Raw genomic sequence first — 19,248 nt, 5'->3', positions numbered from 1 at the left:
GATAAAAAGATCGATGTTTTAATTTCTAACATCGATATTTTGAAGCATCCATGTTTTGCATCGATGTCGCGCCACTACTTTGAAGTAAAATGCTTGTATAATTAAGCAATTTTATCCAATCACACTTAAACTAAATAATAAAAACACCTTTTTTACATTTTCCCCCTTTCTTTTTTAAAATGGTCAGTATTTATGTATTCAAACTGTTGCTGTAGTTTTTAATCTGATCATGATAATCAGGTTGGCCGTCCAAGTAATATGCCCCAGGCAGCACCAATCATTGAGCAAATAATGGAAGAAGCGAAGACGTACAATCGAATATATGTAGCTTCTGTTCATCAAGATTTAACTGAAACAGATATTCAAAGGTATGTTGTTATTTTTATGACTTTTCTTTTTTAATTAGTTCATAAAATTCTACTTAAATTCCCTTTTTCTATTTTAGCTAATTCCATTTTTTGATGTAATAAATTTTGCTAGTTACTTTCATGTGAGTGTCTTCTGGTATACTCCGAGCTTCGGAAACTTTTTTGTACTTAAGACCAGTCTTCTTGATAGCAATAACAGTTTGCAAAATTTGTGTCATTAATTGTGTAGTATTCAGATTGCCTTTTTGGCAATATTTTCTATTTAATAAGTTATCAAGTTTTAAATTTTTATTCCACTTTCTCAGTGTGAATAATCATAAAATATAGTTTTAATGCGAGTTGAAAATAGATTTCATTGTTGTTTTCTCTAAAAGCATGTAAATATATATTCTGTAAGTATATCCAAGGTCTTTCTGCAAAATAACAAGACAATCAAAAAAAAGAAAAAAGAAATTTACTAGTAGTATATGATGAATCTATTGCTTGTGTATCCTTCACTGTACCCCCCTTTGGCACTCATACAGCGAATCGTTCATATTTTGCACAGATTGAAAGTGTGTTGCTGTTCATTAACTGTTTCAATAGCAGCAATGTTTTCTTCTTAATTGCTGCTACTTACTCAAAAGGGCTTTTTCAAGAACTACTTTTAGTAAAGATTCTATTTTTAGAAAAAAGAAAAAGTCACACAATGTTAAATCAGGAGAATGAAGAGATATTTTCGCCTTTGTGATTCCTACTTCAGCAAAACACTGCTTCAAAAATTTCCACAGTGCCTTTTTCAATATTTGTAGTTTCAGACACATGCCTTATTACACTTCGGTTGCTTTCCAAAGCAAGCAACAAATCCTGCCCCATTACTTTATAGACAAACCTTTAATGTGTAATTTTAAATTTTACAAAAACCATTTGACTGATCCCACATTGTCCCAACATGTAGTGTAACATTTAGTCTTCTATTCTTGTAGTTTTGTTGCTTTATAATGTATTTTGTGTTTTAAAATGTAGGTCTTTATTTTATGTGTCATTGCTTTTTTCCTATTTAGTGTTTTTGAGGCCTTTGGAAAAATAAAAATGTGCAAACTACAAAGTGGTGGCATTCCTGGAAAGCACAAGTAAGCATTTCTATTTTAGCTAATTTTAAAATTTAGTATTGTCATTATTATATATTAATATCTCAGCCACATGTGGTGCCCAAGCGAATGCCCAGGCAGCTGTAATATCCAGTTGTCTTGATATTATTACTTATGGTTTAAAATTTTTGTTTGTGGTATATATGTGATTTCTGAGTAAAGCATGTTAGTTCTAACGACTGCAGTATTGAATAGAACATTTTTTATGCAGCAAAGAAAAAATATGTAATACATAATGCTGATTAATTACAAAAATACATTAGAAATGCATATAAACAGGTTAAGAAAACAAATAATCACTGAAACTGAGGTCAAAAATATGCAGTGCTATAAAATACTACTAAAGTACTACCAGGTTTACAGTTATTTTGAAGAAAATAGTGTATTTAACTTAACAGTTCATTCATTAATGAATTCCATTCTTCGTTCCTTAGCAGCAAAAGATTCAATTACAGAATCCAAGCAGTGGCAGATCTAGCCGATCATTTTGGGAGGGGCTATCCAAAATTTTTGAACAAACTCTCGAGAAACATTATTAAAATGAATGATTCTAAAAAGAGAGTGAGGGTGTTTGGAATCCCCCCTTCCTTAATATTTTACCTTAGACGATCTAAAAATCTAATTTTAAGCTACTTTTGCACGTATTAGAGAAAGCGATGGAGGATTTGTGAGCTCTCCCTCCGAAAAATTTCGAAATTAAAGCCACAAATACGCAAATTTAGGCTCTCTTTGGTCTCGTGAGCAATACAACAGCATTTAGAGAGCGTCCAAGTGTCTAAAGTTGGAATCTAGATATGATGCAAACGAAGGAGTAAAATTTTGGAAATAATAATTCTTTTTCGAGGAGAGAGATATAATTTCTCTCCCAATTAAGGCTTAAATTTCTTTTAATGTAAAAAACCTGTGTTAAATTTTATTATTTTCTCATAATATTTTCGATCTTTTTTTTCTTTAAAAAAAAAATCCTACAATCACAAGGCTTTGGGAGGGGCCATGGCCCCCATGGCCCCCCTCTAGATCCGCCCCTGAATCCAAGCATGTTGAGTTGTTCTCAAAAGAGTATATTCTAGGGGAGTATTTCTAATAATAATACTAAAGCATGAATGACAGTGGGGGTGGGGGGAGAGAGCTGGAACTCATGTGGGGGGGGGGGGCTGACTCCGAAATTGAAATTTTTAGAGGTGTGGTGCTTTAAAGCCCTCGATTCTCATTCAGAAGGTGCAGCACCGCTTTTGGGGGATGGGTAAGAAACTTTGTCTAAGGTATCTGCATATTGAGATCAAAGACCAGCATTCTGCGATAGAGAACAGCTATCGGTCATCTGTAACAATAAGTACTCCAGTTGTGACAATCATGATTTGCCACACCTGTCCCCAACTGCATTTTCATCCTCCACGCATGTGATAACTCTATCGCACCAAGCTGCTTTTTCTACCTCGTGGTTTCGACCATCTGTAACTGCAACCGCACAGTTAATTGTGAGATTCCGGCGTGGTCTCAGTTTTTCCAACTCTTCAGTAGTTCGTGGAATTTTCTACAAGAATGTAGTTTTGTTAAGAAGCCTCATCGACTCCCCGGCACTTTTTAGTGTTCGGGGGTCACGCACACAACTTGTGTGGAACTGTCTCAGCTGCAATGGTGTAAAAGAGAACTTTGGAAGTGTTACAAATATACCTCAACAACCGCCGATGCTGCTTAGTGATCTTTATGTGGAGATCCGGATCCCTGATTTGATCGCCTAATTTTTTGCAGACGCCTTATGGAAAGATAGAAAGAACGGTAAAAGTTTCCTTGCCGGCTCACGTGCATCTAATGAGCACAATGCTCACGAATGGAGATCCAGATGCATCGGGAAAGTATTTAACTTTCCAGTAACAAAAAGCGCTAAAAGAAAATCAACAACCGTTCACCAAATCGTGTGCGGGGCGATTTGTGTGTTTTTCTTGTGAAAATAGCATTTTGAGTTAGAAAAGTGAAAGTGTCGTCGATCCACGTGCGTCTGGACATTAGAGGTTGTATGTTTGATTTATTTTTGTAACATTCCATATCATCTGTAAATAGATCACCTGTGCTGCAATAGTTTAAAGCTAAAATGTAGTATAATAACTTTTGAATGCTCATATTTTAATTCTGATATGTAAATTATCGTTTTAATCTTTTTGCTGATCAGCAAGGTCAAACAGTATTTATTCTAGTAATGGCTATAATTTATGTACACACCACTATACTTTTTTTGATCATGGCATATAATGTTTTTATTGTGACAATAAACCAGCACTCATTCATCAAACCCTTATCTTTTGGTGTCTTCATAAATCTCCATTAATCTATCACCAAACCTTTATCATTGGTGCCGTTTGGTTTCGTGCCGGGTTATTGGCTATTTGAAACAATTTTTTTCAAAAAAATTTGTTAGGAACAAAATGTTAATTTCAAAATACAAGTTTTTTCAATCATCCTACAAATATTTTTCCATATTGTGGTTAAAATGAACTTTTTCGTATATGTGCATTTATGCAAACTGTGAGGGGTAGCAGTAAAAAACAAAAAAAAATGTGTATTGAAGTGATATTGCATGGTATCACACAATGTATCTCATGGTAAATTTTGATCATATTGAATTGTTGAATGATGGTATTTCAGATATGTTTTACAATCTTTCCTTCAGTATCATGAAATGATAGTATAAATTTTTTTGAATTTTATGTGATGCAAAATTTTGGGGGATTTGTTTTTCTATGTATGATTTCTTGTTAAATTGAATTTGTGTTTTCACCTGTATTTACATCATGGCAAACAAAAAGGGGAGTCATAGTAGTGTAACAAATATATCGCTAGCATATAATATAGAAAAGTTTTCTGGAGAAGAAGGGGAAAATTTAGAATTTTTCTTAGAAAATATTGAACAAGTTGCACAGCTTGAAAATTGGTCTTCGGACAGAAAATTCCTCATTCTTAAGCTAAATTTAACAGGAAAAGCACTTCAATTCATAAGTAATGCCTCTAAAAATCTGAAGTTAGATAATTTTAAACATCTCTCAAAGGCGCTTAAGAACAAATTTTCAAAAACATCAAATTTTTCTGAAATTATGACAAAATTCTCCAACCTTCATCAAAAGCCAAATCAGTCTGTTTCTGACCTGGTTGATGAAATATCAACAATTACTGCCCAGTATGTTGACTTAAATGATAATTCTTCATCAGAGACCATAATTTTGTCTGAGAAATTAAAGTCGCAAAAATTAATTGATGCTCTCCGACCAGATATTAAACTCGATATTATTAAGTCAGGTCTCACCAAATTTGATGAGGTAGCTAAGGCTGCAAAAAATATTGAAACTGCACTTAACAATACAGATTTAGTTTGCAACAATGTTTCAAAAAATTCTGAAATTGAAATGATTCTAAAAAACCAAATTGAAAATAACAAGGCAATTCAGGAGCTAACAAAAAAATTAGAAGACACTCAGAGCAAGAATGTAAATAATGTCCAGGGATCATTCTCTAGGGGTCGTCAATTTTTCAGACAGGGAAGTAGACAGAGATCAAATGTGGAAAGAATTTCCTGTGGGATCTGTCATAAAAGACATAGTACTGCTGATTGTTGGTATAACCCAAACAGGAGAAATCAAAATTCTTTCAAAGCAAAGAACAGGAACAATAGGGGGAAGAGATTTTATAACTCTAATTTTGCTAGGGAAAATTTTCATGGGAGCAATTCTAATTCTTTAAACTAGTTAGGGGTTCTTGTGATTCATTTTCAAACAATTCTTCCACAAGGACCCATGCTGATGATTTTGCGAACCAAAATTTTTCAAAACAAAATAAATTCAATGACCATCACAAAGTTGACAACATTATGACACAAGACCACCCACAGACTCCAAATGAGGTGATGGAGAAACATGTAATGTCATGTGAGGGGTCGAACTCTGATTCATTGCCCATTATTAATCTAAATTTTGGAAATTTTTGTGTGCCTGCTCTTATTGATACGGGTGCCAACTTATCGCTGGTTGAACCTAGTACACTAACTTTAATAAAAAATCACGCCAAAGTTAGTTATATTTCTAGATCCGTCAAAATTCACACCATTGACAATATTTCTGTACCATATTTATCTGCGGTTTCTTCGAAATTCAAGATCAACAATAAATGGTTCAGTAATGTTTTTTTTATCACTCAAAATAATTGGAAATATAAGTACAAAATTATTCTCGGATATGACTTTATACAATCCAACCAAGTTCTTTTAGACATCCCAAATAAGCAATTAATTATGGGGAATGACAAATTTGACTTTTTCGAAGAATCTCCAAATAATAGTAATGCTTGCAATAACATTTTAAAAACTCCTTCTGAGGAAGTTATTGCAAAAACTTTTGAAAAGATAACTTTGGAACCAAATTCTTCCAAAATTGTAGCACTTTCTGTTCCAAAATCTTTGTCGCTAAAGACTCATCTCATCTTAAACCCTCTTAAGAACAAATTGAATTACACAATTTCTGAATCTCTTCATACTGTCAATGATGGGAAAATAATCACAATAATTGAAAATAATTCTAATAAGACCATTGTCGTGAATAAGAATACAAAAATTGGAAATCTTGAAAATGTCGACTATGACAATATTTTTGCTTCTACTGAGCATAACTACCATGTAAACAGTCTAACCATGCAAGAGGTAGTTGAATTAAGAAAAAAAGAACTCAATGAATCTGACTTCAAAATCGAACACCTTAAGGAACCTGATAGGAGTAATATTCTTAATTTACTTATGGAAAACAGTAGGGTGTTTTCAAAGTCTTACCAAACTCTTGGCTCGACTAATGCTGTCACACCTGAATTTAATTTGTTGCATAATTTTCCAATTCAATCAAAGCCATATCCGATTCCTAGCATTGCAAAGGATTTTGCCAAGCAGGAAATAAAGAATTTACTCGACTCTGAAATTATCATCCCAAGTTCTTCAAATTACTGTTTTCCGGTCATTTTTGTAAGAAAAAAACCATTTGAGGTCGATCCTAAAAAACAAAAATTCAGAATGGTAATAGATTATCGTCTCTTAAATTGCGTCACTCAGTCGTTCAAAATTTGTTTACCTTTGATTACAGACATTTTACACGACATAGCTGGAAAGGAATATTATTGTGTACTTGACTTAAAGTCGGCATTCTTCCAAATTCAACTTAGGGATGAAGATGTACACAAGCTTGCATTTTGTTGTGAATTAGGAAATTTTGCTCCTAAACGATTACCTTTTGGCAGTGTCAATTCAACGTCGTATTTTCATAGTTTGATTCTAAAATGCCTAGGAGATATCAAGGGTCCCAATGTACAGTTTTTTCTCGACGATATTATTGTTGCAGGGAATTCAATTCAGGAACTTTGTTCATGGCTTCAAAAAGTTTTTGACAGACTTATTCAGTTTAATTTAACACTCGATCCTGCGAAATTACAGCTTTGTAAACAGGAAATAACCTATCTGGGATTTAATGTACATAAAAATGGCTTTTCACCATCTTCTGATAATGTAACTAAATTGTTGGAATTACCTATTCCTAAAAATGTAAAACAGGTCCAAGCTTTTCTTGGAATGATCAATTATTTTCGTCACATGATTTATGACTTTGCTAAGATTGTCCATCCAATTGTAAAATTAACAAAAAAAAATTCTACATTTATATGGGATGATGAGTGTCAAGAAGCTTTTAATACCATTCAGCATGCTCTGCTTAAAAAACCTACTTTGAAAAATATTGTCGAATCTGAAACACTTTATCTTGTAACGGATGCTAGTAAAATTGCTCTGTGTGGAATTCTCATGCAAAAGCATGACAATAAATTTTTTCCAGTCGAATTCTATTCAAGACAACTTTTACCCTCAGAATCTAGATATCCTTCAATTAGAAGAGAATTGCTGGCTATTTATGATTCTGTTAAACATTTTCAACAACATCTTCTTGGGGGGAAATCTTTTGTAATATTAACTGATGCAAAACCTTTAACATATCATTTGAAATTGGATAAGCAACCTGAGATTGTTGCAAGATGGTTTATGTATTTGCAGCAATTTAACTACAGACTTGAACACATAATAGGCATAAAAAATCCTTCTGATTATCTTTCAAGAGTAATTAGTTCTAATTTGGTTGTAAACAACATTAATATCTTTGAGGCAAATCCTAATTTAACTTTGGAAAACATAGCCAAAAAACAAAGGGAGTCTAAAGATACTAAATGTATTATTGACAAACTAGATGCTAATGATGAATTTATTTGTAAGAAATTTTTTATTAATAAGGATAACAATGTACTTATGATCAGAATAAACCCAAAACACAAGCCACATAGAACTTTAGTGAGAATTTTCATGCCGAACTCTTTAATCTTAGAATGCCTTAAGTCTGCACATGCTTCACATTTTGGTATTACTAAAACATATGATTTTCTTAAGAAGACTTACTCCTGGTATGGGATGCTAAAAGACACAAAAAACTTTTGTAACAACTGTAGTGCTTGCATGGAAAATAAACCTAAAGCAAAATTGACAACAACAAAATTTATTCAAAAGAGAGATCTCACCTGTGGAGAAGTAATTGCAATTGATGTTGTGGGAAAACTACCTAGGTCACACGATCAAAAATTTTATATTTTAACAATCATTGATCATTTTTCCAGGTATTTGGAAGCTGTACCCTTAAACAACATTAAATCTTCCACCATAATTTCCACCTTGAATCAGTATTTCTCACATTTTGGAATTCCAAAGACTCTGCTGTCTGACAATGCTCCTAACTTCAAGTCTTTGGAATTAGAACATTTTTTGAAATCACTCAATATTGAGCATAGAAATTCATCTATATACTATCCACAGAGTAACGGGGTTATTGAAAGGACTCACAGAATAATGAAAGAAAGCCTGTCTGCTATGTCCAACTCTGTTTGTGAGTGGTCCGATAGGTTACTTTTTTTTAAGCTTCATTATAATTGTTCCAAACATGCTGTCACTAAATTTAGTCCTGCTGAAATATTCTTTGGTAGGAATTTGAACTTACCTTCTACACTGACTACTCAATCTAATGAAGGGGAAAGCCCATCTAAATATCTAAAATTGCTCAAAGAACATATTCTAGAGACTAGGGAAATGGTAAAATTTAATGAAAATGAGTATTTTTCTAAACATCTGAAATACATTAAGGGTCGTGCCATTCCTAACTTTAAAATGGGAGATAAAGTATTTGTAGAAATACCTTCTCACACAAACACCTTTTGTGCAAAATATGATGGTCCTCATACAATCACTAGAAAATTAAGAAATGACAATTATCTCATTGAATTTCATGATGATAGCAGGGACTTGATTAAAAAATACCATGTTAGTAAACTGTTTTTACAAGTACCTCTAAATGCAAAATTGACAAATGCTCAAAATGAAAGTACTGATGAAATATATAATGAAAATGATGTAAACAATGATGTCGCATAAATGGCAATTAGCAAATTAATGAATTAAAAAACTTCCACAAAAAAATGTTTTTGTTGCATAGTGAAATTTTTACTCATCTGTTTTGTCAACACATAGGTGATAAGTGCATAATTTTTTTTTTTCTCTTCTCTTTTGATATTTTTTGGGAATGGTATTTTCTAGTGTTTTGAGAGCTCACAAAACGCAGTCGTTTTTTGTCTGGCTGGTCCGAATTTTCGATTGTAGAGAAAATATTTTTTTCAAAAGTGTCAAAAATATTTTTTTTTAAATTTATCGTGTGTTCACATTTTTCAGTCGGTATCTTGCTTTCATAGATCAACAGAGACAAAATTTTTTGTGAACTGCATTACTCCACCAAATATGAATACTGGCAAATAAACAAAAAATGTATTTTTTCTCTATGTAAACATACAGAATTTTTTAGCTGCATTACATTTTGTTTGAACATCTGAAGTTTTAGTTTATGCGCATAAGCAAAATATCATTTGCAATCATTGCATTAAGAAAGTTAAATCATAAAATGAATATGAAAATTATGATTTGCAAAAAAAAAAAAAAAAAAAAAAAAATTTGTTCATGAGAAAATTCAATTGAAATTCACTACTTCATGTGTCAAAAGTTAATCAGTCTGGCAAATTGCAAGTGATGGAAGATAATTAGAATTTGTTCAACATAGTACTGTATAAAAGGAAAATTTTGTTATGGGTGATTGAAATTTTTTTTTTTTTCCTTTTAACATATTTAATCGAAGTTCACGCTGGTTTTTTGTCTTTTTAGCCATTAAATAGATTTTTTACGAAAGTCTAAAGTGACTTCTGGTATTATGTGTATTATGTTTTGTGTTTACGTATACATTTTTGCTGGTTTATTTGTATTGATTGTTCGTCATGTTGTGTTCTATATATACCAAATTTTCATGTTATCATTTTCGGGTGATTATTCAGGAAATGCCTATTTAACCTTTTACGTGATTTTTTCTTGGGGGGGAGGAATGTGACAATCATGATTTGCCACACCTGTCCCCAACTGCATTTTCATCCTCCACGCATGTGATAACTCTATCGCACCAAGCTGCTTTTTCTACCTCGTGGTTTCGACCATCTGTAACTGCAACCGCACAGTTAATTGTGAGATTCCGGCGTGGTCTCAGTTTTTCCAACTCTTCAGTAGTTCGTGGAATTTTCTACAAGAATGTAGTTTTGTTAAGAAGCCTCATCGACTCCCCGGCACTTTTTAGTGTTCGGGGGTCACGCACACAACTTGTGTGGAACTGTCTCAGCTGCAATGGTGTAAAAGAGAACTTTGGAAGTGTTACAAATATACCTCAACAACCGCCGATGCTGCTTAGTGATCTTTATGTGGAGATCCGGATCCCTGATTTGATCGCCTAATTTTTTGCAGACGCCTTATGGAAAGATAGAAAGAACGGTAAAAGTTTCCTTGCCGGCTCACGTGCATCTAATGAGCACAATGCTCACGAATGGAGATCCAGATGCATCGGGAAAGTATTTAACTTTCCAGTAACAAAAAGCGCTAAAAGAAAATCAACAACCGTTCACCAAATCGTGTGCGGGGCGATTTGTGTGTTTTTCTTGTGAAAATAGCATTTTGAGTTAGAAAAGTGAAAGTGTCGTCGATCCACGTGCGTCTGGACATTAGAGGTTGTATGTTTGATTTATTTTTGTAACATTCCATATCATCTGTAAATAGATCACCTGTGCTGCAATAGTTTAAAGCTAAAATGTAGTATAATAATTTTTGAATGCTCATATTTTAATTCTGATATGTAAATTATCGTTTTAATCTTTTTGCTGATCAGCAAGGTCAAACAGTATTTATTCTAGTAATGGCTATAATTTATGTACACACCACTATACTTTTTTTGATCATGGCATATAATGTTTTTATTGTGACAATAAACCAGCACTCATTCATCAAACCCTTATCTTTTGGTGTCTTCATAAATCTCCATTAATCTATCACCAAACCTTTATCACCAGTGACCAAAAGACTTTGCGTATTACCATTGTAAAGACAAAAACATACATCATCACAAAACTGAATAATGGTCAAAATGTACCAAATAAATTTTTTTAAAAGATATGAGGTTTGCTTGGGTAGACATAAAAAGTTGTTCCCTCACTTTTTTAATACTATCAGGTGTCTGTCCAGGATTTTTCACACAAGTGTCCGTTTTTTGTGAAAAATCAAATAATTTCACAAAAAAAAAAGTTTTTTTTTTTTTTTTTTGTTAAAACGAAATTTTAGAATTTAGAGATGGCACAAACTGCATCATTTAAACTTAAAGTTGAGTGTTTTCCTCTTCTATATCGAGAATATCATTTTGGAGTGTTTTTCTAGTAATTGGCGGGGAGGGGGGCGGCATTGCTCTCTCAAGTTTCAATATTTATCTACCATTCTCTACATTATGTTGAATTATACTAGAAATATTTCTGTAGAGTATTTAAAATAATTGTAACAAAAAAAAAATCAGACAAGGGTTCAGCATTTAATTTTTTGACCCAAGATACTCTTATAAAGCACAGAATTTCGTTTAAAACTTATAAATTTCATGGTTTTAACAAAAATAAAAAGAGATTTTATTTGTTTACCTCTTAACAAAGCGTACTAAACATCAAAAATTCGAAATATCGGATTCCCATAGCGGATGCAAAGAGATTGCAATTCATAAAGCGAAGGCATTAAAAATATAAAAACGGCTTGTACAAGAAATATTTTTGATAAAAAAATTTTTAATTGCATTTTAGAGTCCTATGATGAGCATATTATTAATATCTATGGACACAGTAAAAGCAAAAGAAAAAAAAATTAAACCATCGATTTAGCATTTTCATTTTTGACTCATAAAAGAAAATGGAATTTTGCTTTCAAAAACTTGATATGAAAACAGAGAGACTTTTCATTTATTTGTATCCTAATAAAGCGAAGTTAGTTTGAAAAAAGAACAAAATATGATTCTCATATCGGATGTTAAAAGATTGTATTTTTCAAAATGTAGACATCTAAAGAAAAAAAACGGTAATTAAAAGAGTTTATTTAAAGTTAATCAGCCTTGTTAGCATCGAAAAATCAAACCCATATAATTTTCTCCCAAAATAAGTTGAACATCACACCTCATCGTAAAAACGCAAATATTGACAAGCTGGTAAAATTATGAGAATATTTTCTAATCAAGTCATTATAAAGGTTCAACACCAGACACTAAGTGGTGATAATTTTGAAGTTGGTAACCCTATCTGAAGCGATCATATTTTTTCTACACCCTTACTATCCCTTTGCAGTTCTAAGTTCATTTCGCTGATATATATTATTATTGTTTATTAAATCATGAGCGGGGAGAAAAGAGAAGTGCTTACCAATGCCTTTTCAGAAAAGTTTACAACACCGCTGCTAATTAGCTGTGGTAAAACAAACAAAATTATTTAAAACCAAACTTATTTTCAGTGGCTTAATTTCTTTCCAAAAACAAACAACAGGCATTATATTTAATTGGCAGTAGCAATTATTTATCGCTTGCAGGAGCATCAGCATGGCAAGAGTGCCGATTTTTTTTTTTTTTTTTTTTTTTTTTTTTGCAAAATTAGCAGATTTTGTATAAGCTGATCCCTCTAATTTGACTTCAAAAAAAGTTCCAAAAATTATCGGTTTTATACACGGAAATATGCCTTATTTTGCTTTCTGATTTGCTGTTTCAATAAACAATTGGTGAAAGATCCGATCTTGTTTATCAGAATTTTGGAAAGAGTCCATTTTGTTTGATCGGGATTTTGTGAAAATTCCATTTTGGTTGATGGTATTTTTGTGAAGGGTCCGTTTACAGACCCAAATATTCTCTGGCCAGACCCCTGACTATCTATATAAGAAGGGAGCAGAACTGAACAGAATGATCAAAGCGATATATCACCAAGTTGGATACAAATTTGGCAAAAAAGTTTGGTTTTCAAATCTGGTTTCAATTTGGCAATATTTAGCAAGTAATCCATTTCATCATGTTAAAATTGTCGTTCTGGAAAACACTTTTGTGCCTCAGGTCACAAACTAAGGGTGAAATTTGTTAGTCTTTTTTTGCTCACTCTAATACTCTACTCTATTGTATTTTTGTTCTTTATGCACCTTTCAATGCAGTTTTTATATAGTTTTTGATCACAGGTGCTAGTTAAAATATTGTCTTTCTTTACATTTGAAAGTACAATGCTTGGTACTTTTCCGTTGTTGGACTTGTCACTTGACTTGGTGACTTTTTTACAATCTCTGAAGAACTGAAAGTAAAGCAAAAGGTGTGTACTGAATGCAAATTTTATTGGAAAAAAAAAAAAAAAGATTTTGCCCCCCTTTATGCAACAACTTTTTTTTTTTTTTTTTTGAAGTCCCCTGACTCCCTTAAATGATGGACCTGGATCCTTGGTTATTTTATTTTACGAACTTCAAAAAAAAGCCTTTGACTGGAGCTCTTGTGTGGTGATCTGTCTAAACAAAAACAAGAAAATCATGTCCAATTAATGTTTTTTGCCCATCATAATTACACAAAACAATACTGTGTTTTAAAATCGGGTTTTGTGTAATTCATCTTAATATAGGTCACTCAAATATATACGTGTAATGATCTCATGTTCTTAAGAAATATATAACACAACTTTCTAACTTTTCTTGTCCTGCTTCTTAAGTTTTTATTGGCTTGCTTTCTTTACCGGTTTTGTTAATTGTTAAGTTTTGTTAGTCTTCTCATTGTAAGAAAGATAAAACTGAGATGATTTGTATATGTGCAACAAAATTTAGTTGATTTATAAATGTGCTTCTTAAAATTATTTCTTTTTTGTTATATTTCTCTAGAGGCTACGGTTTTATAGAATATGAAAATTATCAATCTGCACAGGATGCAATTTCTTCAATGAATTTGTTTGATTTAGGAGGGCAATATTTACGTGTTGGTAGGGTAAGTATATTTTGAATGTATATAAGTTCCAATTAGTGGTCAGAAGAAGTGCTGCTGCAAATAATGAAACTGCTGTAGTCACTAAATGTTTTTAGTAGTTTGTAATGTGGCACACACCTTTTTTTAAAAAAAAGGTGTTGTGTAGTGAATAATGCAATTCAAAATAATAGTAGTTCGTAACGATTCCTGGCAACTTATTACTTTTAACCTTTGCTTAGTATATGAACAAGGTTTAAACAAATCTGACTGGTGCACAAATGTTGTGAAAGCATGATTAGTATGCTTTTTTAAAAAACCTGCAAAACTACTCAAAATAAAAAATTTCATTTTCAAGTGCTTGAAAACCTAGAAAAATATTAAAATGTGTTTTCAATCTGCGAATCATTATGATTTGTTACATCAAAAAAACTTATCAAATTTTTGACTGTTGTTTTTCATGGAATTTCTCCGATTTCATTTCTATACTCCGAAATTTTAATTATTTTGCTAAACTTCTGTTTTTCTTCTTAAGAACCGGCTTCAAATTTAGTACATTGACATATTTAAGACTTCCACTGCACTGAATTTTTACAATTATTAGGAGGCTCTACCCCCTGCTCGCTGCCGCTCGCCAATCCCCGAAGATTTCATTGCAATCTTATTTGTTTCCCGAAGGTTTAAAGTGCCTGTTAAGAAGAATCGGTCACAATACGCATTACAATTAGAACAAAATAAAAATCACGCTCCCCTTCCCATAAGAAATCGTGTTTTGGTAAAACACTCATTAAACATTAAAAAAAAATCTAAAATCCCACACCAACCCAAGGACAAAAATAAACTTTGTAAAAATGTGTATAACAAAATTGTTTTTAAAAAACGCTTCAAATAGCACCCCTCAGGGTCCAAAATAACTTGAACGAAATTTCACAGCTTAAGGGCCTCCTGAACATAGCAAAATGGCCATTTTGTATGTTTGAAAAGTTGCTTTCAAATTCGTGGTCACTAGTAATATAGAAGAAATTGCCTGAATTTCTTTTTCAGAAAGTAGGGAAATTTCACTTTCGAAAGTGAGTGGGAGCAATGTATTTTTCCAGGGATGATATTTTTCTGGCTTTTGCCAGAATTCCGGCTTCCTCTGCTGGCTTTTGAAACCTTTCCTCATTTTTTGCGTCTTTCAGGCCTAATGGCACTCTTATTTTTCTCAAAAACAGTCCAATTTTTCTTCATTTTCGGGCCCCGTTTTCTTATTCTTTCTATTCCCCCTCCTCCCCTCGAATCTTCATCCTCAACGAGGCCAAAAACGTATGTGTGGGAAGCATGCCAACGACGTCAAACATGTGCTCCGCTGAAACTTGCATGCCTCGTTTGAATTTCAATCTTTTTGCATCCTACAAATATTTCAATCATTTTTTATGTAGGACTGTTTTTTACTATTTGCTACGTTATATCTGCTTATTTTATTCTTTATTTATTTTTTTTAATTTCTTTAATTAATTTAAGAAAAATGGAAAAGTCAATCAAATAATGTGGTTTGACATTAATGAGTGATGCAGCCAAGATTAACCTCTAGCTCCCTCAACCCTTTATTCAAGGACTCAGTGGTTAGAAATTGTTGCCTCTTTATCAAAATTTAGATTTATTTAGAAATAAACACTCTTGCGAGAAATGGTGCAATGTAGTATGAAAAAATTTCATAATATCATCCCTTTTCAGGATGATATTATGAAATTTTTTCGGATTTATTCTTTTTTGCTCTCTGACCACCCTCAACCTTGATTTTTCATATACCATATCAAATGATAAGCAATTGCAGCTAAAGAAGTGGTTATTGTAGATTTCACGCAAGCCTTGATGTTTCTAATATTTATTTCTAGATGTTTTGTTATTGTTTAAATGTTTCATCACCGTAATTTCAGGTAGATAAGCCGCGGCTTATGCATGTCTTAAAGTTGAAATTTAACATCTGCGACATATCTGAAGAAATCCCCCCCCCCCCCCCATCCTTCTTTTTTAGTGTTTCTCATGTTGGCTGAATCGAGTTGCAATGTTAAAATTCATTTAATAAACGCTAGTAGAGCTATCAAATTGCACCATGAAACAGGTTCTTATTAAATTTAATTTTTCACTCCCTTAAACCTGCATTATTTTGCGCCGATTTTGCCTCTGTTCGCTATTGTTGTTCTTTTCATTAGTGCCAGGTTTGTGATGGTACCATACGTTTCACAAGGCTGAAAAATGGGGGAATTGCTAGCTTGTCTGATAGTCCCTATAGTCTGAGTAATGTTTTAAAATGTCTTGTTGATAAATTTTTAAAAAAAATCAATTAATAAAAGTTAAACAATTTTTTGATGAACTGCTAAGTATAACACAATGGTTTGAAAACTTCTCACCCAACCAAATGTAGATGTCATCTGGCAACACTAGTTTTTTATGTAACCGTAGCAATTTCCAATCTTTCTTTTTTTTTAACACAAAGTTTACTCCATTTCTATCTATCAATAAGTGTTATCGCTTGTTATAGTTTTGTTCTTACTATTATAATTGATCGCATCCATGCATATATATAGGGAGAGATACAGGGTTTGTCCAGAAAGTAATAGGACTGGGTCGATTAAGAAAAATTTATTGAGCCAATTGTTACAATTCTTTAAAAACTTTTAAAACAGGTTCCTTCTGCATCAATGCAGTGCTGCCAGCTCAATTTCCAAGCATTAAAGGCGTCACGGTAGGCATTCTCCGGAATAGCCTTAAGAGCCACGATGCATGCTGCTTGGATCCCCTCTGTCGTCTCAAAATGCTTGCCTTTCATTGGCCTTTTCAGGCGAGAAAATTAAAAAAAGTCCGCGGGGGGGGGGGGGCACATTTGGGCTGTACAGCGTCTGCGGAAGCCTTGGGAAGCTGGCCTTGGTCAGGTAGCAGCTTGGTCTTCACGCACACCTTGCGCATGTTCAAATGCACCGTCACAATGTTATTAACCACAGATTTTGGTAAATTGAACACTTGGGCAATTAAACGAAGACTTAGTCAACGGTCTGAACGAACGCTGCATTTTCGGCTTGCACCACTCACAGAAACACGTCACACGAAAATGCCTGTCCTGACTCTCCAGGTGCTCAGAGACAACCGACTACCCGGTCGTTCATTAGCTAGGAACGTGTTGACCTAACAATTTGTGTCTAACTCCCGTAAGGAATGTAAACACCATAAGTTTAGCAGATGCCTTTCTATTTCACATTTCTGTAGCTATCAAGTGAATGAAATGTCAGAACTCAAATTGAAAGGCTAAATCATTTTATTTATAAATCTAATAATTAACAACTGTAAATAAAATCCAACTTCAGTAAATGGTATAAACAAGTATGTGGGATTTCAACAATACTCAAATCAATCTTCATGTTCCAAAAGAACATCTTTCCAAAAAAATATTTGACACCTTAACAAGAATTATTCTAAAATGTTTCAAAAAATTTTTAAGTCCCTGAATCTCATGGCGAAATCCTAACAGCCATCTCCTCAGTGCAGGACGTCGCTTCAACAGCGAACGATCCTCTTAAAAATATGACCATCGTCAGTCAAATGAGAAACGCGAGCAGAAGAGTGATTTCCTTCTGATTCCATCTGCTTATATCCTACCCCGCACACACGGCACGTCATTCCGGATATGCTTACGTAAGAGCCAATCTGGATCTTTCCAGAGCATTCGTTTTGCCACGGAGTCATCGGGAGATTACATCACGTATCCGCTCGTGCTCTGACGTCACATCCTTCTTCTTGACGAAACACGTCGTTCGAAGTCGTTCCGATGTTTACACGTTGATTTTCCGATACGTGATTTGAAACAAGCGTCTTTTAAGGGAAAAGATTAACTGCTTTTTCATTATTAAAGAAATACAAGTGAGTAAAAACATTTACACTTAGTTTACACTTAGCTTTTAAAATGAATTGGTGAGAATATTTCTCAAATAGACATTTTGTGGCTATCAGAATGCCCTCTACCGAATCCAGTCGGCGCATGCACGCTCTGAAGTACAGTCGCGGCGGAGGAAAATCGGTTCCATTACTTTCCGGACAAACCCTGTATATATAGAGGGGGTGGGGCGCCATGTGTTGATACTCTTCTGCTGCGTATACGATGGGGCGACTTAACCGATGAACTAATTAGTAAATTTTTGCACATGCGGCGTATAGATAGGGCGACTTACCTACCTGAAATTACGGCAAGTAAGTGTGTGAGCATAAAGCACCATGCAATTTTTTTTTTGCTTTAATAAATTTTTTTATTTGCCGTTTTTATACTTTTGATAAAAGCAATCTCTTTACATTCGATATGAGAATCGAATTTTTCTGATTTTTGATGCTTATTATGCTTTTTTAGGAGGCAAATAAATGAAATTTCTTCTTATTCCTATAAAAATCACAAAGTTTAAATTTGCAAGCGAAATTTTGCGTCCTTTAATAGAGTCAAAAAGTTAAAAGTCTAAATCGCTGATTGTTTTTTGCTTCAATTACGTCGATTGTAATGAATAATATGTTTATTGTAGAGCTCTAAAATGCAATTCTAAAATAATTTACTTAAATAATTATTTTAAGTGTGTTGAATATCAGAAAGTTAAGTATGGAATCACTGGCTGAAATTATTTTTTCTTTCAACTATTTTAAATGTTTTAATACATGAGTAATATCTGTAGTTCACAGGGTTTGTAATTGTTTTTTTGTTTAATATCTGACTTTTTTTTTTAAATTTTATTTAAATGTTTTTTTTTATTTGTTAAATTTTTTAAAATTCATAGATATTAATTACTTAACATTTATAAACATAATATATTTTATACAGTGGATTAAAGAACAGGTTAATAGCTAAACAATAGCTAAACAAAATGCTTTGTATCTCTTATTATTTTAGTATCTCAGTTTTACCAATGCTTCTTTTTCAGGCAATTACACCTCCAAATGCACTCCAAGCACCGACAACGGCAAGTACGATGCCTACAGCAGCTGCTGTCGCTGCTGCTGCTGCCACAGCAAAAATTCAAGCTATGGATGCTGTTGCTAGCAATGCTATTGTAAGTATAATTAATACAGTCAAAATTGTTTATAATGAGCATTTGAAGGGAACAAACTATTTCCTTATCATAACCGAGTGCTCATTAAAACAGGTTTGCTAAAATATGAGAGAATTTCATAAATGTTTTTTTTTTAATTCTGTACAGGTTCAAAGAAGTTTATAGATTTGAACTGTCATTCTTATCTTTCAGTATTTTATTCGCTGCAATATGATCGGTAGTAGTGCTCTCTCTAAATTTTTTTTTTTTTTTTAAGAAGGCAATT

At 33.0% G+C, this 19,248-nt stretch overlaps 1 protein-coding gene across 2 annotated transcripts in view; it reads left to right on the top strand.

The window, feature by feature from the left end:
- LOC129227350 (poly(U)-binding-splicing factor PUF60-like) overlaps window positions 1-19,248 on the top strand; it is a 57,512-nt gene that overhangs the window by 18,689 nt on the left and 19,575 nt on the right. For both annotated transcript variants that reach the window (XM_054861893.1, XM_054861894.1), the window contains 4 exons: window positions 241-368; window positions 1,412-1,480; window positions 13,839-13,941; window positions 18,855-18,983. In XM_054861893.1, the coding sequence (XP_054717868.1) occupies window positions 241-368; window positions 1,412-1,480; window positions 13,839-13,941; window positions 18,855-18,983 (429 nt within the window). The remainder of the gene's footprint in view (window positions 1-240; window positions 369-1,411; window positions 1,481-13,838; window positions 13,942-18,854; window positions 18,984-19,248) is intronic.

Source organism: Uloborus diversus, chromosome 8 (genome assembly GCF_026930045.1).
Source record: "Uloborus diversus isolate 005 chromosome 8, Udiv.v.3.1, whole genome shotgun sequence".
Taxonomy (NCBI): Eukaryota; Metazoa; Arthropoda; class Arachnida; order Araneae; family Uloboridae; genus Uloborus; species Uloborus diversus.
Note: the sequence above shows the minus strand (reverse complement) of the source record. Positions and strands in the feature narration are given on the sequence as shown.